At 40.5% G+C, this 23362-nt stretch overlaps 1 protein-coding gene across 5 annotated transcripts in view; it reads right to left on the reverse strand.

The window, feature by feature from the left end:
- The window catches only part of tox2 (TOX high mobility group box family member 2), a 118227-nt gene that overhangs the window by 29395 nt on the left and 65470 nt on the right, over positions 1-23362 (reverse strand). For all 5 annotated transcript variants that reach the window (XM_038697244.1, XM_038697245.1, XM_038697242.1 and 2 more), the window contains exons 3-4: positions 18792-18851; positions 3309-3596 (exon numbers count right to left, since the gene is read on the reverse strand). In XM_038697244.1, coding sequence (XP_038553172.1) covers positions 3309-3596; positions 18792-18851 — 348 coding nt within the window. The remainder of the gene's footprint in view (positions 1-3308; positions 3597-18791; positions 18852-23362) is intronic.

Genomic DNA, 23362 nt, shown 5'->3' on the forward strand with positions numbered 1-23362 from the left:
GTTGCACTGGCTGACATGTGCCTTCATTACTGTGAACATGGGCAGTGTCAGTTCCACAGTTCTCAGTAAATACTAACTAGCAAACAAAATGTGCATGTGTGTAATCCATGGGTGAAAACAGTCCTCTTGAATTCAATATTAACTCCTGTTTGACTAATATTTGCCACAAACCACACTGCAGTAATTAATAAATTAACTTATTTTTGACCAGTTTTAGTAGGTAACAAAGGTGCTCGGGTCGAAAAACTACAGACAAGGACGGTAATTTAGAAAGTGTTTAAGACTAATGCATTGTTGGTTTTGTTCTTTTCATGGGATAAGCAAATAAGCAGAAAAATATAGAAATACACCGACCTTTAATATTCTCTAGTGCTTATTTACATGTTAAGTGAACATCTTGGTAGTTGTCATTGGTCAGGAGGATCATCATACAATCTACTGTTGCATCCACCTGAAGATCTAAATGTAAACATTTAGTCTTACAGTTCACTATACCACCACAAAAGAAACACACACTATCAGCCCCCTGACTATGATCAACTGCTGCTGTAATACTGCTCCACTCTAAATGCTTTTTGTTATATAATCGCCCTATTTATTTTATGTTTATATTGTTGCACCTGCAATGGAGTACTTTCAAATGTCCTTTACTTGAATCACGTAGGCACACATTTAAAAACCAGATACTCTCAGCCTTTTGTTGAGACAGAATAACCTTATTTCACTCAACTGAATTATCTCTAAAATATCTAATAATGAAATCCAGGAGGTACAGAAAACTGGATGTATATGCTCATTTTGAATAAGAGTTACCTCTTTCCTCTTTGCAATTTCTTCTAGCTTTCCTCGCCACAATGCCTTCCTATCTCTCTCGCTCTCTCATACTCTCTCTCTCTCTCTCCATCCTTACCCCTCCTCTCTTCATCCAACTCTATTGCACTCTTTTCATTGCCCAGCTCACGTATTGAATCTGCCTGATGAAAACAGATCTCACTGCAGCACCACAATAGAATGGCTGATGCAGGAAAGATGAACCCTAATGGATTTTTTTTTCAATGTGCTCAAGATTGAATATAAGGCCTGACCTCCAGATGTAGTGGATCCATTTCAACAGCAGAGATATTGTTTATAGTGAGGGCACAGAAACACATACAGTACAACGTCAACAGCAGCCACAGAAAAATCCCTTTTGTTTCTACATATAGCACTCAAACACTGTACTTTAAATTTGAAACTAAAATTAGAATTAACCCTTGTTATTTATCTATCCATGTCAAGTGAGGTATTCATTATGATAGCATCTCATGTTTGAACTGCAGAGTTTGCTTAATTACTCTGCTCAGCAGACTGTGTCAAGGTGAGGCACCAATTTAATAGACACTCCATTCTCAGCACAAATGAACCTCTGCTACGGTTTGGTAGTTTCGCCAGGCAGGCTATTTGATTTAGAAATTTCAGAGTTTGCTTTATATGCTGCTCTTTCGCAGTGAAATTGAAGTCGAGCCCTGAAAAGACTTCCCACGTGTTCAAGGAGCTTCTGTCAGAACCAGTTAGAAATATCAAGGTTTGGAAGATTATAGCACTTTTTAAAAATCACTGACACATTTATATTAAATTTTGTGGTGTCATTTGTAATTTCTCTTGGCTTATTGTTGACTTATTTGCTTCTAAATGGCCCTGAATATAAACTTAATTTGGACAATATACCGCATTTAAAATATGTGCTGCACTTATCTTTGTGTTTCCACTTTAAAAACCAAAACACCCCTTAAACCACCAGGCCTTATCAGGTTATCAGAATAGCAACCACCAGCAGTTACCAGCATATTTTGATATTTTGAACATGTGTTCTGATTATATGTTCATCGTGTGTCATTTCTAACATTTAAAATCTTGTGCATTTTTACCACATAACCTGCAGTCTTTAATCTATTAGACCACAGAGTGTGGCTCTCTGTAGCAGTAACAAATGCCCTGACTGCCAAGAGAAAGTCTGGCCAATCAACCACTGTCTCCACAGTAAAGGTCATGACCAAAATGTGAAATGAATATGAAGATAAATGACACATGAACCCATTACCTACGGGGAATATTCCAACATTATATATAATATATAGTATGTTTATATGTCAGCTCTTTATCAAGCCAAATTTTGGCTATATGCTGACTGTTGTTTATCCTTATATCTTTTGTTTACGATGAACATTACAATACATTATGCATGACCTTGATATGCATCTCTATGTATTTAATGTATACTGTATATAATAGATCCTCTTTTTTTCATTAACATACACAACTTGTCATTTCTGGTGATGCCTCAGACAGAAAACAAACAACATAAAACATGTGTCCTACATTATGAACTGCATACTATCTATTATATTACCAGAAAGACACTGCTGCCAAGTAGCTTCCTGTGTCTGTTTATGATATCTAAAAAAGACAACGCCATGATGAACTCTACCCATTTATTCAGCTTATCTTTTTCTTGCCATGTAGGGTTATATGTATACTACTAAGAGAGACTGCTAACTAGAGAGCCTTTGCTTATTGCAGCTTATACGCGTAAGCCATCCACATATAATTTATTGTGATAGAAACCTGCTCTGTTTCCTGCAGTTCTCAAGAAAGCAATTATGGTTTGGAGATGCTAATTTGTGGAGGAGCATTTCTGTGTGGAGCTGAGGCAGTAATCAGCGTGTATTCATGTTTGAAGGCTTGACAGATTGACCGATGCATACTGTCAAGGTAGATATGATGCTGATGGATTTACCCACAATCCTTTTCTCCATGCATCACAGCTGACATAGCAACCACTAAAGAGTCATTCAGTTCCACCACTTAGCCAACCTTCTTCTTGTTTTGAAAATTTACATTTAGCTTATAAGGTTGTAATCCATTTCATATTTGAAAGCTGTTTTAACTGGCTGTTTTTTATGTATATGTTGCTATATTAAAAAAGCTTCACTCTAACACTAACTTAAAGGTCAAATTTGAGGACATTGGAGGATTAATAATTTGTCCATATGTCCTGCTGGGTATCTCAGATACAAAAAAACACTTCTTCAAAGTCCTACAGTTTTGGTATGAGCCAGTACAGTTGAAATCACACACCAAAACTAAAAGAGTTTAGTTTAAGTCCAACCCTCTTTCTTCTGAGGCCTCAAACAATTTTCACTATAAGTAGAAGTTTAAATTGTCCCAAACATCTGTAACCATTGCTGAAAATATTTATAGCTTTTTTATAGCTTTCTGGTGTAACGGGGCCCCCCATGAAACGGTGCGGTCCACGTAGAGCTACTTACCGAGGGCATTTGGCTAGAGACGAGGTGGCTGTCCTGTGCCAGCATGTTAGACATCATGAGTGTGGGCAGCTCTGGGTAGGAATACGGATTGATGAGCCCATTGTGTTGCAGCGAGTGGCAGAGGTAGCCTGTAGAGTCGTGCTCCATCAGGTGAAGAAGAGGGGGCTCGGGGTGGTTAGGTGGAGTGATGGGGGGGATCTCGTAGTCCTCGTCCCCGGCTCCATTTCCACTGGCCGTGCCCCCGCCGCTGCCTCCTCCCCCGCCGCCGCCAGTCTGACCTGTGTAGCTCTGAGGGAGAGACACAGAGAGGAAAAAAGTGAGAAAACATGGTTAAAGGAAGTAGTGGATATTGGTAGATAAAACTAAAGGTAAGACATAACAGTTTCTACATAACACTATTCCATATGGGTTCCAGATGTAGACATTCAGTTTACGATAATAGAGTTAGAGAGGAAAAGTTACTAAGGGTTCCAGGGTTCTGCTCATTTCCTGCATCATGCCACATTAGGTAACTGGAACACTTCCAAAGCTTGAATGGGTATGAAACTCTCCCAGATGAATTATTAGTAATTATCATCAAAGACGAGCAACCGCATTACAAAATATTTAGTTCTTTAACAAAAAGTCAAAGCTCCAAGTCTGTGTACAACTCTCAAGGTGCATATCAATAATAAACATCCAATCACCAAACTAAAAATTCAGTTGTATGCTCCTTAAAAGCAAACAAAAGATAAAGAAACCCCCAAAAATCATTATATTCAGCAGTTTAAATCAGTTTGGCAACTATGGTGCAAGCTTTGCTTACAGATACAACACCAAATCACTCTCAAGTTGCTACAGCTCTTATTCATGCCTCTAATTGGCTTCTTCTCCGTAGCAATGGCAGTTTTATGGGTATCACAGTATTCACAATACCAAACTGGTGGGAAATTTTTTTAAAGATAAAGTTGAAATAATTAAAACTAACACCAAGACAGACTAAGGTATTGTTAAATTATCAAGACTTTCTATGTTGTGGAACATGATGGATATTGTTGAAATTACTGAAAGTTTAGAAATGGGAATTTACAATGGGAAAAAAAAACAAGAGGCTCCTGCCATCTGCTTACAAAATTTTACCTCACAGGTGTCTATTAAATACATAAAATAGATCACCTCCAAACTGATCTGGATCACTGAAAGTCGCAGTATAGGACATGCTGCTGTTGCTACTTGCTAACAGTTAAGCTAGCCATACTTTCAAGAGAAGGATATGTTCTTCACCTCCTCCACATGCATGTTTGTATATCTGGACACCTTGTTGGTAATTATTGCTTACCAATATTAGACTGCAGGTTAGCATAGCAACAGTACTTCTGCTTTTACTTCATTACTTCATCACCCTTTGTTGTTGGTAGGCCTACTGACCTTACCGCGAGTAAAACTGACAACAAACCAAAAAAAAATGGATAACTGTTACAGCCATTATGGTGTCCCAACATAGAAAACAAGACTCCTCATCCATTATTTTTATATATCAGGACAGCTTGATGTGTATTATCACTTACAGAGTGTTAGATGGAAAAAAATAATGATACTTTGAAAATAGACGCCTTGTGGTTCTCAATTTCTTGCTGAGGACTCCATGATAAACATTTATCTGGCAGACTACCCCTTACTGACAGCTGCACTAGCTAACAGTTGGTTGATCAGTGACAAAATAAATGTAAAACTCAGTGGACTAGATTCACTGACCACTACATCACTAGATTGGTCACTACATTTAGAGCTGTAGTCAAACAGATGATTCATTAAAACCCATTTCTGCTAAGTAACCTACAACATTTAAGGCTGCTTTGAATGCACTGGAAGCATTCATTCTTAAATAACATAACTATACAAATAAAAAACAAATAACCATTGATTTATAAATATGTTAAAATTTTCTTTGCCAAGGAATTCATTTCCTTGCCATTCCACAAAAAGCTTTGTAAACTGTTTAAATTCTAATCTGTCATTTTGTTAGAACAGGTGTAATTTTGTTTCAAATGTTAAACGTCTCATTTTGGAACAAAAACTCAATGCTCAGTGATCAGTAATAAAGAAGACCAACAGCCACTGCATTTGTGTGCTGTCACACTAACACAGTAAGTCCAATCAGATCAGAGTTCTGCACAGAGCAAGAAGAAAAGAAAAATAGCAGGGAAATTCAACGGGGAATGAAAAGCAATTTTGTCTGAGACGATCCAACTTGACTCCCATTGTAATGACTGAGTCAAATTAATCATCACAAATAATATTCTGGTGTCAGCCATTCAAGGGTTTTTTAATAGAATTTTTATGATTCATGTCTAGCAGTATACATCAAACAGTCAGTTCTGCAACATTTCTGAAATCAATTCAATATCATCTTTGTGTAGGCTGTCATCCTCGGCAGCAGAGTGGTCATTTATCTCTCAAACAGATACTTTTAGAAAATAAGGGGCATGGGGAGATGGAAGAAAGGAGAAAGGATACAGGGCACATTTATTCCCCGTTGTTTCCCTCAACCCTGTTTTAGTATAAAGGTGAGTGTAATGGTCCATTCTGTAATTTTGTGACCATATAAATTACAGGTTTCTTAAGATATATAACTGAAAAGGTTGACTTCCGAATGACAAATGAGCATTTCTTTTCAGCTGCTTGGAATAAAAACAAAATGAGCCTGTTATCCTGTAAACAAAGCTCAATCAGCATCAGAAAATATGTAGTGTAGACTGTCGATGGCTAATATTAGTGTATATTCATTTTAAAGTGATAAACCCTTGTGATTCTGCCTTTTTCTTCCCATTTGGGAAGTACTTTAAGGCACAGATTGTGCCTTAAAGTACATGGTAAGGGACAATGTTCTTTTTTACAGCGATGGCTTTCAGCAGGATTAAAATGTATCTGATGACTTTTAAAGGAATACCAATGTAAGGCCGTAAGCACAAAGCCAGATGAGAGGAATTTCATTAAGTTGCAATACCTAAAACACCCATCTTTTAATATGACCACAAAAAGGACATTAGCAATGTTTTATTGTGAAGCAAGAATGTCGACACAGGCTTGAGCGTTTAAAGCACACTTTCATCTTCCTACACGTTATGCCCAATGATGAAAAGAAGAGAGAAAGAAGTTTGATTTCCTCAATTTGATTTACTTTGTCCTGACATAGCCTGCAAGCCAAGCTGATATTCATTTTCTGGACTGTCCTTTGAAGACAGATGTTTCTGTAAACCTTTGGGGATAACGTTATTGTTTGGTCTAATGGACAAGAAAACGAACATTTCCTGAGATTCAATTTCCCTCATAATTGTTGGAAGGAAACTAAATTGTCTGCTGTAAACATTGGCGACATTGTGTGAAGTGAGTCCCCGTACGCGTCCCTCGGAGCCTTCACGTCGCCATCATCTTTTACCGCGCTTCACCACGAACGTAGGTGACCACCATGTAATCTAAAGCCCGCTGCACTTAGTCATCCAGCGTGTTCATCAACCTTTTGTTTTCTCAGTGTATAAATATAATTCCACGCTACAGGAGCATTTTTCTGGACCTGTCTGTTGCTTTTGATGCAAAGGCCTGAGGACTGAGCATGTCATGTGATTGCTGGGAGGGCTCATCCAGTGCCCTTGATGATAAAATGTAAATACCAAGGACGTTCCCAGTTGGATTGTGGCAAGATAAATTATTCATATGTCTCTATTCAGAATGAGCTTGCATGTACAGAACCACATGTACACTCTGGCTAATGTATACTCTTTTCTCCTTTAAAAGTTAAATCTAAACAAAGGCAATGTATTTGATGGATCGTGCAGACCAGCATGTGTCCTAGTATGGAATTGGCTTTTCAAACAAAAGCCTCCTCTTTTCTTTTTTCTTTTTTTTCCTATGAGGTGCTCGTCATTGGTTTACGTTCAATAGTCAGGAACGCACACTCCTACCAAAAGCTGCATTACACAGATTCTATTTTCTCACTGAAACATCCTTTATTTTCCTCCTCTGATCAATACCACACACTATAGGGAACATTATTTCCAATACACAGTATGCTCAGGCTGCACAGTGAGCCAAACACAATCTGTAACATTTTAATTAAGAGACAGATCTCTCGACTGTAAGTGTTACATACCAGCACACCTTTCATTTGAAAGAAACAGATGAATAGACAGTTGGTCTGGGACTGAGAGAGAAAATAACATTGATTGGGAAGCTTTCCAGCTTGTCTTTTATTTGGCACAGATCTCTCCCTCCCTCTCTAACACTGTCTGAGTATTCAAGGCCTTCTGGAGATGATATTGACTGTGGCTAATGGCTCATTATCTGTACATTCTTCTTTTTATTACATTATTGTTGTAATGCCTGTAGAAATCTGGATTTGGAACATAACCCAATTAACATTAAAATGTACATTAATTCTGTAAAATGATTCACTGTCAAATATAATTCATATGTAAGATATATAAGCAGCATGCCTTTAATATTTGTAAAACACTACATGATCTTGGCATAATGTTGTATTTAGAGCGGAATCGATTAGGCGATTAATCAGCAATTATTTCAATAATTTTTTCATCATTTAAGATATTTTAGAGCAAGAACTCCAAATATTCTTTGCTTCCAGCTTCAAAAATGTCAGCATTTTTTGTGTTTTAAATCATTTTAAACTATTTGTTGGTAGGACAAAACCAGACTTTTTGATACGTCACCTTGGGCTCTGAGAAATTAGGTTTTTTTTCACCCACTACTTTTTCACAATCGCCGGACTAAATGGTTAATCAATTAATCAAGAAAAGCAGCAGATTAATCTCTCTCTTAAAACAATCCTAGTTGTATTATTTGCCGGTTTGCTAGTATTGTACCTATATGGAAGAGGATTAGGGCCACATATGATGTGATCAAGTGTTTGAGTTAGATTTAAAGTTAGTATGACTTTAATCTCACAATTCAACTCCATTTTTCACATGTGGCCCTAATCTTCTTCCATACACCTAAAAAGGAACGTCATAATACAAACATTATTTGGCAAGCGGCTACATACACTGTGAACATTTCCTCTTAAACACAATCAAGCTAGACATCAAGTCACACAATAAGAGTATAACTGCATAAGTATTTTCAAGCCAGTTGCCTCACGTGCCACACAGACGCAGAGTTTGGAGTCAGCGTTTGTTTCGGTGAGAGGGTGGGGCCGACAGCTTGGAGACAGACAGTGACAGATCTGCCTAACACTAATGTGCACTTATCTGCCTATTGGAGAGCTTTTGTCACTGTGCTGATTTATGCTTGAAAACCCCCACATGCTACCACTTCCATCACCTCCAACACTCTTCGTTCGAACACCTTCCACTATCCCCTGTGCAGCGCGCTGCGAATGGAGACAAAGTCGGGCCCCGTTATCTCTCCTTTCCACGCAGTCCGGTTTGCAAGGCAAACAGTGGATTTATCTTTGGGAAGAATTTAGGAGCATCATCTATTCTCATTGACTCTCTTCCAAAGGAAGATTATACTGTATATTTATGAATGATCCTGTTTATGAGTGTACTCAGAGCTCTTGTTTTAATGTAACACAGGAGAGGAGAATAGCTGTTGTCAGAAAACAAAGATCACTTACTTCCAAATGCTTAATGTGAACGGCACGAAACAGATCTGCCTTTTCTGTTTATTGGGCTGTTTGTTTTTGATCCTACTCTTTCCCTTTTTCACTTTCCTCTTATTCTCTCTTGTTATCCCTTCATCTCTCTCAGTCAACTCAAGCTTAATTAAACCCTTAGCTGTTCTTCTCCTACAATATCGTGTCAGGGGGTATCAACACACCACAAAGCCTTTTCTGGCAGAGCCCAAAGAGAGGGAGGGGGAGAGGGCCAAAGATCTGGTTACAGCCACACTACACCTCCACTCTCCTGTTCCTCTCTTGGCTGGCCCAACACCAGCCTGGCCTGTCCCTCAGAGCCCAAACAGCTCTGGTCCGTGTTCCACGTCCCCCGGATCCTGATCACCCAAACCTCCCGCCCATCCCCGTGTCATCTCATCTCTCTCTAAAACAGCCAGGCTGCATTATTTATCTGTCACTATGTTAATGTTTGGAAAACATGAAAGGGGCTATGGATGCTAAAACACAGTGTACTTGGTTTCCCGTCCTGTCCGGTGAAGGAACGAGACGGGAGGGTGGAAAGAGAAGAAGGTAGGGTGAGAGAGACAGAGAGAGAGTGAGAGAGAGAGTGGGAGGCAGTAAGCGGGTGAGACAGGGAAAAAAAAATGTCAAAAGCACGCTCTTTCTAGGAAATAAAACCCAGCTACTATCTCTTCAGCCCTGGCCACAGCTATGCGAGAAGAAATTATGCTGCTCTGTGACAAAAATGCTTCTTATTTATCATTATAGGAAGGAAAATATGGAGGGAATGGTGAAAATAATTACAGTGAGTACCAACTGTCCACAGTCCAAAGATGCAGATGGCCCCATTCACCTCAGATACTGAGTTGATTACTAACTAACCTCCCACTGACTAAAACCAGTTTTTCTAATTGCATTTATTGTTCCCCTTCTTTCTTTTATGTTTTCTTCCCTTCTTTTCCCTCGTGTATCCTGTTCCCAGTGCTCGTCTCACTTGTCAGTCAAGGTCAGGAGGTCATCCTCATCTGATCGCGTGTCAGAGCAGATTAGAATCAGAGCTTTTGTGCCATGTCATATTTCATTATGCATTTGACTCATCTCGCAGGTCAAGGGGTCAGTGTGATTTGATTGGATGACAGAAATGATATAATTTGTGTTTAACCCTAGGCTGTATGAGGCTCTGAGTGGCGTACTAATGCATTTTGCAAAGACGGGGCAGGCCCTCTCCACAAGCGACTAATTTGAAGTGGCACACCGCAGAGTTGAAGGAGAGCCAGAGCTATTGCACAACATGCGGAGGTTATAAGGAAGGCTTTATCAAATAATAAACACAACCTCCCTTGTGCCTCTGTGTCTGTCTGTCTCTTGCGCGCTTTCTTTTTACTCTGCAAACTGATGCATGTACCCAGACATTAGCTGCCTTCTGTGCCTAATATGTTGCTTTTCCTCTTCCTTTTTTCTTTCTTTATCAATTTGATTCACTGAAAATGTGTCACTGACCCTCTTCTCTCTTGTTTTTCTCTTTCTCAGTTTCTTCCTCTCCATCTAATAACACTTGATATTGGCAAGAGAGGAGACTAATGGAGAAGTGCTTTCAGCAACAAAAACCACATCATAATTGCTGAACATTCAACTGCAACACAAACAACATTTAAATAGCTCCCAAATGACTATAGAATAGAACAGAATTTATATCTAACAATGGGAAAAAATCCACTAAGTTATTATTTTGAAGAGGAACAGTTTTTATCGTTTCATAAATCTTCCTCTGCTGGTTTGCGTCGTGTGCACAGAAAGAGTTCAGGACCTTGGGGTCAGTAATGATATGCAGATGCCGCAGAGTGTCAGTGAAAACTCAACTGTGATCTAATGTGGTCAGAAAACAAACCATGGGTGCACAAGATTTCTCAGGTTTCCCAATAGTCATCTAGAGTGATTGTGATGCCGATACTGCTGTGGGTGATGGGGGAAGAGGAGGGAGGGAGGAGGAGGAGGGTGGACAGAGGAGAAAATGAAGAGGAAGGAGCAGAAAAGAAGGGGGGAGGGGGACAAAGATGAATCCAACATTTCAAATGAGGACCATAATCAAACTTATTGCCTGACAGGGCGAATCTAGGATTACAATGTTACATTGGCAGACATGCAGTGTTATTTCCAGAGTCCCCTCTGTCTCCTCCTGTTCGAAGCAGCCATGTCTCGTGGAGAGGGAAGGCTTTTTAACTTTGCTCATTGGCACACCACTGTCTGTTCTGTGATGCTTAACAACAGCCACTGCTACTGCTGAGTTATGACCACGCAGAAGACGCCCAGAGACTCGACAAGGCCAAAAAACAGCAGCCAGTCAACTGCTTTTTAATTTTTAATGACTCTTCAGTTATCTACTTTTCTATGCTCACTGTCAAAATCATTATTAGCATGTGGACAATGGTGCTACTGTGTCTGAATGACAAAACTAATTATTGTTATAAGAGCAAGTAAATGGACAAAAAAACAGCACAATAAAGGGTTGGTGGATCAGTACCGACTGACTCTAACAATGTTGAAAATAACAAAGGGAGCGCTGATGGCGCAGCCATCCAAACAAACGCGCATTATTCTGAGAATTGTCAGGATCCTGTCACCCACAAATAACTCTGCTATACACCAGGAGAAGGGGGGGGGTGAAAAGTGCATGTGGATGGCGGGTGTGCGTTTGTGTGCCTGTGTGCGTGTCATTTAATCTTAGACAAATGTGTGACTGAATGCATGAATGTAATGGCTCTTGAATGTTTTTGTAAACATTTTGCAGGTATGCCTGTTTTTTTGTTCTTTTTTTTACAAAAACTTTCTGTTACAGACTGCCTGCTCTGTGTGTGAGTGTGTGTGTGTGTGTGTGGTGTCAGTGTGTTCTTAAGTGTCTCCCCTCCCTGGTTCGGAGTCAATGAGGCTGTGTATCGGAGGCTGGCACAGCTGGTGGGAGCAGGAGAGTAACATCTGGACCCCTGTACTCTTGGTGCCATTGTTAATAAGAGGCTGGTGGGGAGTGGAGGGGAGTGGAGGAGACAGCTCTCCAGTGTCAATGAACCTCCCTGTCTCTCACTAGAGCTCAGCAGTGCAGCTCATACTTGATGCAACCCAAAAGTGTCCACAGAAGGCCCCCCAGCATTGCAGCAAATACACAACTAAGATTTCAGTTTTAAATCCAAATAAGAACAGCCATCTCAGCCTGATTTTTGTAGTTTTTAACCGTGCTTGCTTCATGCTTCTACGGATGGCAATGCCAGTCCATTGTCGCCATTGGGATGAATTGTAATAACCTCACGCACCGCCATTAGGTCAACATTTCAGGTTGTCCAGTACTATGGTTTGTGACCAAAACACATTCCCATCAGTCTCTGTTGTATTACGTGTGTAGTTCCAATTAGCAAATATGATGATCACGGTGAACATCCTAAACATTATACATGCTAAACATCAGTAAAAATATAAAAGCTGTCTGCTTCAGGCTTTGTGCCAATATATTTGCTGTGCTCTGCTTAACCAGTTCAATAAGAAACAAAATATTAATTCATTTCAACTTTCTCTGAGGAAATAAGTCAACATGGATTGATGTCAGCTTAGGGCTTTTTTCATATCTTGAAGATACTGCATTAATAATTAACAAGTATTTTTGCTAATGAATCTTGGTTCAATGGACCACTTTCCTCTCTAATAACCTTTTTTTCCATGTGAATAAGGGCAAACCAGTTCAAGGCAAACTTTGTGTGTTTTATTTTTAAAAGAGATAGAAGATCTCTGCAGTTATGAAAGGGCTAAACAGACACTGGCCATTCTGTGTCTTTTATAATACACTGGCATGTGATCTAGCACAGGATTGAGTGTTTGGTCTCGCATCATTCTATCCAGTGGGGTGAAAGGCCTACACAAACACATTAAGGTTGCCATTAGTTTCATCTGATCACCTGGGGCAACAGGGGGATGGACAGCTTGGCAGAACGAGGGCCTTACACAAATATACAGCTGTGCATTTATATGTGGTGCCATGTTAGATGAGTATTTCAAACAGAGGGCTTTTAAACGGGACATGAGAGAGGAGGAGGGTGAGGTGGGGGGGTTTCCAAATGACAGTAAAAAGGCCACGGGGAGAGAGCTTTCCATCTTTCTGCTGCCGTGACAAATATGCCTGCACATCTTTTTGCATTGTCTCCACTCCCTGCTTCGTCAGCGAACAGCTATAGAAATATTTTGGCAGGCTGCTCTTTGTTTTCATTTTCACAAAAGATGTAGTGAGGGAGTGAGAGACAGAAAGGGGGGCAGGTGGGAGAGGTAGTGGGTGGGAAAAGTAAAGGGATGTTGTCAGAGGTTTGGGGGACATTTGCGAAAAGGAGGATGAGGAGAAGAGTGGCAGGGGCAGAAAAGGGAGAAAGAAGGACAGAAGGAGGTAGGGCAGAGGAGAGAGTGAAAAGAGTAAGGTAGGAGATGAAGAGCAGAAGAACTTGTGGGAGGTACGAAGCCAGGGGGAGGTATAAATGAGGTGGCATAAAAAGGGGAAAAGACAAGGGATTGGGAAGACTGAAGTGACGAGTATTAGGTGAATCACAAAGTAGGAGAATCAACTGGAAGAGGAGGGACCAGGTTGAAACGTAGGGGAAGAGGAGCCGGCCACTCTGGTCCCAAGCTCCAGTCTAAACAGCGGGAGGAAGCTGTAAATCAGGCTAATGCGGCTGAGCTGTAATTCAGACCAGCAGGGCCAGGGCGCTGGTGCGGGGACCCCAAACGGCGGGAGTTTACGAAACGCAGCCGCGAGGCTTTAATCAGTGCAACGGTCCAAAGATACGTCTCCCCCAATCAGCAGGCTTCATGTCAGTCACACACGACTGAACCTGACCAATCAGGCTCCGCCGAGGTTCCAGACGGGCTGGCTGGGCTTTGGGCTGCAGCCAAACAAGAGAATTACTCATCTAAACTGGAATGGTGGAATGGGCCTTTAATTCAGAGCATAGAGGGACGAGGTGATAGATTTGTCAAAGGCTGGACATAAAAGACTGAGGGATCATGTTCTACAATGGTTCATCAGAAACATATGTGGGAAAGATGAGAGACGCAGGGGAGCTGTGGAGGAGGACTTAATCATACTCATCAGACTGGAGTGTCTACAAGTTTAGACACTAAAACTGTGTGACAGTCATCATATCTGCTCAAATCTGTTAACAAGAGCTCTCACACAACTAAATCTCACATTAACAACATTTAGGAATAATAAAAATAACATGAAGGCCTCATTATAAGTTCAGTCTGTAAATGTGTTTAATAAACTTAATAATAATCACATCTGTTTGCTGCCTCATACATTTTTTTACATCGATCTACAATGCCTCTTCTTCTCAGTGTCCCACAGATCTGCTGTTGGCACTCAAACACCTCTCTAATTACAATTACAACACCCAAGGGGTCGGTCTAATCCTTGGCAGCAATGACTTACAACAAAATAACTGAGAGGCAAAATAGCATCAAACTTACCGTCAAAAACATAATTTGAGCTCCCAACATGTAAAACAGGCAGACAAACTTTCAAATCACCCGTTACCAGAAGCCGCCTTTTCATACCTGCATTTTACTCAGAGAAGAAGGAGGGCAATGCATTAACTTAAAAGAGAGCGGAAAATGCAAATGTAGTCCGCTTTATCATCAGGCATTCAAACAGGCCCTTTCAACTCAGCAATCCATAATATTTCAGCTTTGATGCTCAGGAAATGGCCACAGCTCGATGGTAACACTGAGCTGGATTCTGCTCTAGTAGTAGTAGGACTAGTGTGACTGGCTGGGCTACACACACACACTGTGCATGTTAAAACCACATGCAGCGTCTTGGCAGCAAAGACGCTACAGCGGCAGCCAATCAATAAAACCTTGTTACACTAATTGCAAGATCATAATCTCTGTTCCGACTTCTGCTGAATATCCAAACAGTCACTCCATTAGCCGAATTATTCCCCTGTGCAGTTTCTCCATCTCTCTTTCTGCCCTCCCTTACCATTTCCTCCTCGTGTTCGTTTTTTTCTGTGACATATTTCTCTCAAACAGCAGTTCCGCTAAATGAATTCATAAGTCAGGGAGAAAGACATCAAAGCAAAGCATTGTCAAGGTAAAGTGCTGATGAAGTATACTGTTTCTTTCAGTTTGCAGCGGAGCTATGAGAAGGCATCTCCACAGTGCATTATCTTTGATAGCATCGCTCCGTACTGTTCTGTTTAGTATTGGCAAGAGAAATCTCACTTCAGGTGAAGGTCTAGTAAAAGTTCTATGACAATAAAAAAAACAGGCTCTCTACTTGGGAGGTGCTTGTCCACTTTCCACTGTGTGTCTTTTTGTGCTCGAGGGGCTGATAAGACCTCTGTGAAGACACCGGAACAAGTCAGAGGTTCTCGTCGTTGGTTGCTATTTTCTACATTGTTGCCACGACAATGGTCAGTGGCCACGGGGACAGACAAAGAGCTTGTTGATGCCAAGACCAGGGTCCGTGACCTTGTCATTGAATCACAAACACTTTGTCACTCCGCCGTGGGGTGGGAGAGAGAGACTGGAAGAAACACTACAGAGAACTAAGCAGGGTTAGACTACGATGCTCATGGGAACATCGATATGACAATGGCACTGACCCCGTTTCCTTTTGACTCATCATGAGAACATACCCAACTTAGCGTGTCACTATCTGATGTGGTTACTAGGCCAGAGTTACTCAACAGGGCCATGCTTATGTCCCATATGAATGTACCTTATGTTTAAAAAAAATATTTATATAGGTGAGCCAGATTAAATAGAGCAATAACATGACGAAACTCAAGTGAGAGACAGCAGAGCACCGAGAAACACACTTTCAAACGGTTTGGAGGTGGAACCACTGACCCAAATGCATTTAAAATGCAATAGGGGGTAAGAGAGAAAAAGAGAAACAGGGTGACAAAAAAAGGGCAAAAGAGGGGGAGTCAGAGAGAATCGGAGAAGGAAAGCTAGAAAAGTAAAACGAGATAATAAAGCAGCAAGTAGAGAAAAGTGAGCTTTAGGCAGTATGATTTGTTTTTATTCAAGATGGAATATATTGAGAATAATATACTGTATACACTCTTTTCTTGAGGAATAAAAGTAGTTAATGAAAAAATTATCCCTGCAGCTATCTTATCCCTCTTGCTTTCACCAAGGCCATTTCCATCTCAGCACTGGCAAACAACACAAGCACAAACAAATTTACAGCTTCTTGCTTCCTCATGTGTTTTAAGCTTCACTTTAACCATTCGGTCAAACATCCAATCCAATGAAACAGACATGCATAAATTATGTACAATACAGTTATTGTCATATTCAACTTTTTTTTTGACAGCAGAAATCAATGCACTTTACCAATTTGTATTAGTAGAGCAATCTATACTGCACATTAATTCTAAGCAGGTTTTGAGTGACAAAATAAAGTATACTCAAAACACTCCCACAATGTATTGTACAAAGAAATTGGAGAAGCTGAATAAAATCTCAAACTGACAGCTCTAGAAACATCACAATCCAAAAACTAATAAGTATTTTGGGAAAAACACATTCTGCTGTCTTTTTGTTTGGCAATAAAGTAAAGTCGCAGTTTGATTGATGTCGGATGGTGCAGTATTACATAATTTGCTGTATAAAATGGTTAAGTATTTCTTGTATTCCAACTGCAAAAACACTATACTATAAGGATATAACAGAATACTGTTTAGAATTAGTAAGTAAGATTTGGGACACACAATTTTGGTATTCCTCTGTAAATTAAACAAAGCAACAGATTTAAAACTTCCTCGAGCTGTTGTCACCACCCACAATTTGTGAACCAGCACCCTTAAAATTTAAGCATTTGTACCATGCATATTGACTTTCTTTAGTAAACTTTGTTACTTTTCCAATGTAAACACACTCTTTACATCTGCTTAGAACACAGCCATGGAGGTGCAGATCAGTGATTTTTCTATTTCTTCCATCTCTATGTTTTGTTGTTAGAGTGTTTGTCCACCCCTAAGGCCCTCCCTGATTCTAGCTGTCAGAGGGAAGGAGAGGCTAAACTTGGTGAAGCGGAGAATAGAGCAAGGCACATGTCAAATATGAGAAGATCTTGAGTAAACAAAGTATAACACAGAGCAAAGCAAAATCATCTCCCATCCCATCACCGTCTTTCACTCTATTTCCCCCTATCTGCCTCTTTCTCTCTTGCTTCCTTGATCCCCACCTTTCTCTCCTTTTCTCTCTCTGTCTATCGTCTATGCCACATTCGCAATGTTTTATCTGTCCTTCAGTAATTCGGAAAAAAAAAAAACACTGTGCACATCAGCATGACTTGTAATCAGTCAATCAGCAGTGCAGTAAAACTACATGTGCTGGATCAAAATTGGTGATAAAAGCAGTGGTTCTTAAGATTTCTGGACAGCCAAGTACCAGCATGAGAAATCTGTCAGATAACAGTACTATCCAACTGAAAAATCACTCTGTGACAGACATATTTGTTGTCAGAGTTATCTAAATAAACTTAAGGAATCATGTACAGGAAGCAGCATGTGTCTCATTCTGGGATTTGAGCCATGCTTTAAAAACCAGAGCATTAAGAAATTAAGCAAAAGAGCGAATGCAACATAAACACAGAACTACTGTAGCCTATGGTTCGGTTCTAATAATTGCAATTGACAGGGACAAATTCCCTTCTCCCCTGTGTATGTCAGATGGGCTTATTCCCAAACTCCACAAATCCCCCTGTCCAAACACAACCATATGGTCTCCCAGTTGTTCGCGACCAGCTGTGCTACAGAGTATTTGGCATGGGTGCCATGTACTGTAGAAGAGCGCTGACTCCCCCTCCATTCTGACTTAATAAATCCTTTGCAATGAGGCCAAAACTCACTAAGAGTGAAGCAGCACTTTCTGCTTGGCTTTTACCAAAGTGAAAATGGTGCACACAGACGATGATTGCATAATTGGAATACAGAGAATCTAAATTTTATGATAGCAGCGTTAGTGTAATGGTTGACACTGGCGCCTCACAGAAAGAAGGTCCCAGCACTTTCCCAGTACGTTTGGAATTTGAATATTTTCGCTGGTTTAGATTCTCTGGTTTCCTCTTCCTAGAAATGTAATTATGACTGTGTGGCGCAGACTGTGACAGACTACTGTGACCTGTCCAGGGTGTTTCAATGCTATCTGCCCAGTGCATGCTGGATTAGACTCCAGCTTCAGTGTAAAAAAAGACAACAAATATATATTTTAAAAGGTTTAAACAACCATAATGATATGTATCAAGAATCTAGTTTTAAAAAAGTTTTAAGAAATAAATAAAGTGGTTATTTTGTAAGATGGGCCTGGGAAGCAATAAGTAGTCTTTGAATTTCTTTGCAAATTGAAATTTATTATTATTTCAGTGTTCTACTGTTAATAGTTCTGTGTGATTGTTTGTCATGTATTTGGTTTTGATGGTAATTTATTGGGTTGGCTATAGTGGTGATTGACCGGTAACTGCTTATGAATCACAGGAATAGTCATTGCCAAGGTAACAACTAATGATTAGATTTAGTTTCTAGGACTAGGAGAAACGTGTTTCTGTTTATTACACACTTTGACCACTAACATTCAAATTAACAATCCCAAGGGAATATTTCATACAATCAAGAATGTTTTATGTTCTCAGCATAAAACATGTGTGAACTAATTGGAATCCTTTTTTCAAAAGATTCCAGCCCCTTTGCTTTCAGCCGATGCCATATAACAATTTGTCGTCCATCAAGCTTGAACAACGGTGGAAAGGAAAATGGCTCTGCAGCGATCACTGGGAACAGATGAAATAAGAGGCAAAGAGCAGGGGCATTGGAGCAATTTAAACTCACCTGGTTTGGCGGGAGAAACTCGTGGTTGTTTTCATTCATGTACATATTGTCACCATCAAACTGGAGAGAGAGAGAGAAAATCAGAAAACTGTTAGGCAGAGACCAACACATCACAACAAGGGGGAAAAAGCTGAGATTTTCAGTCAGTCAGTGGAGATACAAAAACAGTGTAACACTGCAGCCTAATGACTGCGAGTCCTCGGCTTATAGACCTCGATGCTCTGGTGGATGTCAGTAATTACAGTTCATTAGAGACACGTATAATTAGGCCCTGTCAAAGCTTGTGTAACTCGCACACTTTGTCTCAGCTTGCCTACAGCTTGAGATTGTGTGTGTAAGTGAGCGCACACCTAACTGCTGCAATCCCACGGGTGTGACAGGGCGACAAAGGCACAACAGACTGATAATCACAACACTGAGAGCACCAACGGCCATCTAGTTAGTCAGCCGGCAAGTTGGCCAGTCAAGTAAAATCCAAAGCTACATTAACATAATTAAACGATGTATGACAGGTAAGTCAGCCAGGAGTTGGCCCAGAAATTGATTTGCTGTGCCCTGCAGTTTGCAACAACAGCTATAGGAATTTCCAGGGACCTACTTAAAAACCTACTACAAAGACAAGTGTTCAAGAAGATTTCTATTTGAAAAGCTGTAGGAGGTTCATGCTCATCCCTCTGCTTGACATAATTTGTGCCGTAGCGCGGGTTTTCCAAATCTCTAGAATGAATGTGGTGATTACAATGTTGCACTGACCATCAATCATATTAGAGGTTGACAAATACTGACAATCTCAGAGAGACCACCAGACACAGAAGCTGTTTCCCACCAAGCCAGTCACCCTAACCAATCAGTAAGATGGCCGGCGAAATGCAAATCAACACTTTTAGCAACCCTGCCAACCAGCCACCCAGCCACCCAGCTTGTGATCAACACCACAGAGAACGAAAAGAGGTGAGAACAGCCTTTAGAGCTTTTGCACTTTGCCAGTGAAAGGAGGACAGGGCAACCCCGCTAATTCAGAACTCAGAGAGCTCACAAAGCCTGAAGGGGAGGCTTAGGCTAGAAGAAAGGTGACGCTTTGAGGTTATGAGGATGAGAAAAACGAGGGTGTATCCCTGAACTAATAGTCAAGGAATGGGTAAAGATCGTGTGTAAGTGGGAGGTACAGTAGGAAGGATACTGTATGTCGGAGGCATAGGGAGAGAGAGAGAGAGAGAGAGAGAGAGATAAAAAAAAAGAGGACATAGAGCATGAATGAAAGAGAAAAGAATCTGAGAGGAGGAGGGCTGTGGCAGCAGTACTGGTGATAGAGCCTGTGGTTGTTCTGGGCTGTAGTGTGATTAACACTGGGGTCACAGCCAGAGGCCACAGCTTGAAACACACAGGCATATAAACATGCACACACACACACACTCCCAGAGGCCTTCCCTGCTTCTCTGCCTGACATTGTTTGGCACCAGCCATTTATGAGGAAACAAAACACACCTCAAGACAGCTAGTAGTGGCTGAGATGAATTACCACTGCTACTGTAAGGTCAAGTAACGGGATGGATATGTGCCGACAGTAACTTACTAGGGGTGTTTCTCAAACTGTGAGCAGGGACCAAAATGGGCCACAATCTTTTTTAAAGCCATGTTTCACCACACGTAAAAAGCCACATGTTCAGGGACTAAGTTTACTGTACTCTAGTTGTTCACTTGTTAGATATGATCTCTTTGGGGGAATTTTATTTAACATTTTCCATTTAAATTACATTCAAATTCCTCTCCAATAGAGTTTTCTTGCATTTTTGTGTGTATCTTAACATGCCACAGTCAGAGCACCAAACAAACCACCTTAAAAAGGCAAATCCTGGCAACATTATTCAATTTGAAGCCCCAATTCCATTTCCATGTTATCATTCAGCCTCTGATGGAGCTCTTACTTCTAGTGCAATGATTTCTGTCTGATAGCACTATTAGTTTGCGGCAGGAACCCTCATTGTATTCTGCAATAAAAAATTAAATGACTTTCTTTATTGCTCTTGGAAAATGATTTTCCGTGTTGTCCTAATCACATCGTGCTAGATGTGATGGTGTCTGGAGTTTTTTTCCACACCTGCAAACCAAGATCTCAATGAGCAAAACAGGGTAAGTAGAAAACAATTATACAGAATGTCAAGGAGCAAAAAGTCTGCGGTAGTGCTCCTGCAGCACAATGTGAAGGAGTCACTGAGGGCAGAGTTGTTAGAATAACAAAAAAATATCTAAATCTAGGGGAAAGGTTAGTTAATGGTTAGCAACTGGCTAAGTGTACTATACTCATGCTACAGTAAATATACAGGAGGGGACTGTGGCTAACAAATCTCTGCATGACCCTATGTTTGTACTTACTCTGTGCCAATTTTAGTTTAATAGTCTGACTCCGATGTGGAGTGTTTTAAAAGATTGATGTCTGTACTTTAAATGTGAAGCTAGGTGCAGTGACTTCCTGGTTTCCTAGCTGTTTCGCCATGCTTCTAGTCTTCATGCTAAGCTAAGCGAGCTGGCTGCTGGCTCTTGCTTCATTTTTAACACAAAAACATGAAAGTGGTATCGATGTTCTCATCTAACTCTTGGCAAGAAAGAGAATAAACGCATTTCCCCAAATGTTGAACTGTTCCTTTAAAGCACAGACATGGAATTCAAATTGCTTGTGCCCTGAAACATTTTATTCTGTTCTTAATAACTATGAATTGTGATCTGACCCTGCGATGGACTGGAGACTTGTCCGGGGTGTACCCCGCCTTTCACCCAATGTCAGCTGGGATTGGCTCCAGCCCACCGCAACCCTGTACGCAGGATAAGCGGTTGACGATGGATGAATGGATGGATGTTATCTAACCAGGTGAATTTTATCATAATGTACCTTTCAGTAGTAGTTCCACGTTACAAATGGTTGATTCTGACAAAAAAAAAAGTTGAAATGGTTTGCTTATTTCATGTTAATACAGTCACACTGTCACCTTCATTATCTAACCGTTGTCTATATTCAAGCATCCACCCAGCTGATATCAACCTGAACACCAACCTCTATGTTTGACTAACTTGAATTTGACCTTTGAGCATGTCATTTATTTTCATCTGAGGTCCCTGCTTTGATTCTCATTTAGATGAAGATGACAAAAGCTCTGAAATGTTGGGAATAAGCCAAATAAACTACAGTAAAAATCCCCTTAGAATAAATGAACAATTGAGGGGGCTTTACAACAATGGTCTGGGAAAGCTGTCCTGTCTGCCAGGCGGCAGTTGTTGTCTGCAGAAATCAGACAATATTCTGTGCATATAAAATCTTTGTCTTGTCTGTAATCTGACTCGTATGACGTACATCTTTTTCAAGAAGTCATAACGTACTTAGTGTGAACATACGAGCAGTTGACATATGAGAAAAAGGGAGGTTTGTAAGGGAAGGGCGAGCTTGTCGTGTCTCTCTCTGTTTGCTTTCCTGAGGCTTTGAGGTCATTAATCATAGCGGTCAAATCTACAGCAAAACAATTGAGCAAAGGAAAACACAGACAGAGAGAGAGAGGGATAGAGGGTGAAGCGGGGGAGGGGGGAGAGGGTGAAGGTGAGAGAGAGGCGGAAAGCTACAGTGAGATGGAGGAGAGGGGAGTCATGTCGAGTGAGGGAACGAAGAGGAGAAATTTTGAGATAGATTGAGGCTTGAGAAATAGAAGGGACAAGTGAGGCCTGTACAACTGACGCACTTGACACCAGACTCCTGTTTGCATAGCAGAAATGCAAATACATGAGAGGGAGAGCGATAGAGAGGGAGAAAATAAAGTGGGAGAGATGCTATAAATAGTTTTGTGTTTGCGTAAAGCCAAACCAATGTCAGTTTGATGCAGGAAGTGCACCATAGTCGCAGAGGTTACAGAACAACTGTTGACTGGAACACAGCATATCAGAAATGTAGCTTTCCAAAGCCTTCAGACAAGGACTCATCTTACAATTGTATCCATCCATTAAAGAAAGTTTCTATCATAGAACTTCTTAAAACATGAGAAAAATTAGGATTCAGGATTGATTTCTACTTTTACTGATGACTGTGAAAGTAATAGGCTCAGTTTATACTCCTTATACTTGTTTAGCATTCACCAGTCTATTATGTTCAGTGCCACAATAGAAATTTTCTATTTCATTTCCAATACCTACTACCTAATCTCTGGGTGTCTGCCAATACTGAGTGCTGATCAGATATTGTTCTCTATTTCCAAAATGTACAATCTTCATAACCTCACCATGTGGAACTTATTGGGACATTATTATGCACCACGGAGGGCTGTGGCACAAAAAATTAGTGACCTGAATTATTTAAAACGTAGCAAAAATAGGGAAGTTTGTGTTAACATTGACAAATAAACTGGATTTAATGTAGATCACTTAGGCCTGCTGGCTTCGGTCAGTAACTCGGCAGTGCATCTCTACTTACGAAAAAAAGGCATTTTTAGATCAGTTTTGTACCAGTTCTATATTCCTACTACGTCGGTTATTTTGCATTCTGTTCAAACCTTAACAGCGCTGCTAACCCGCATTGATCTACACGAGAGGCT

This window comes from Micropterus salmoides, unplaced genomic scaffold, assembly GCF_014851395.1.
Source record: "Micropterus salmoides isolate LMB-PRFRI ecotype aquatic unplaced genomic scaffold, ASM1485139v1 Ms_hic_scaffold_4, whole genome shotgun sequence".
In the NCBI taxonomy this organism is placed as follows: domain Eukaryota; kingdom Metazoa; phylum Chordata; class Actinopteri; order Centrarchiformes; family Centrarchidae; genus Micropterus; species Micropterus salmoides.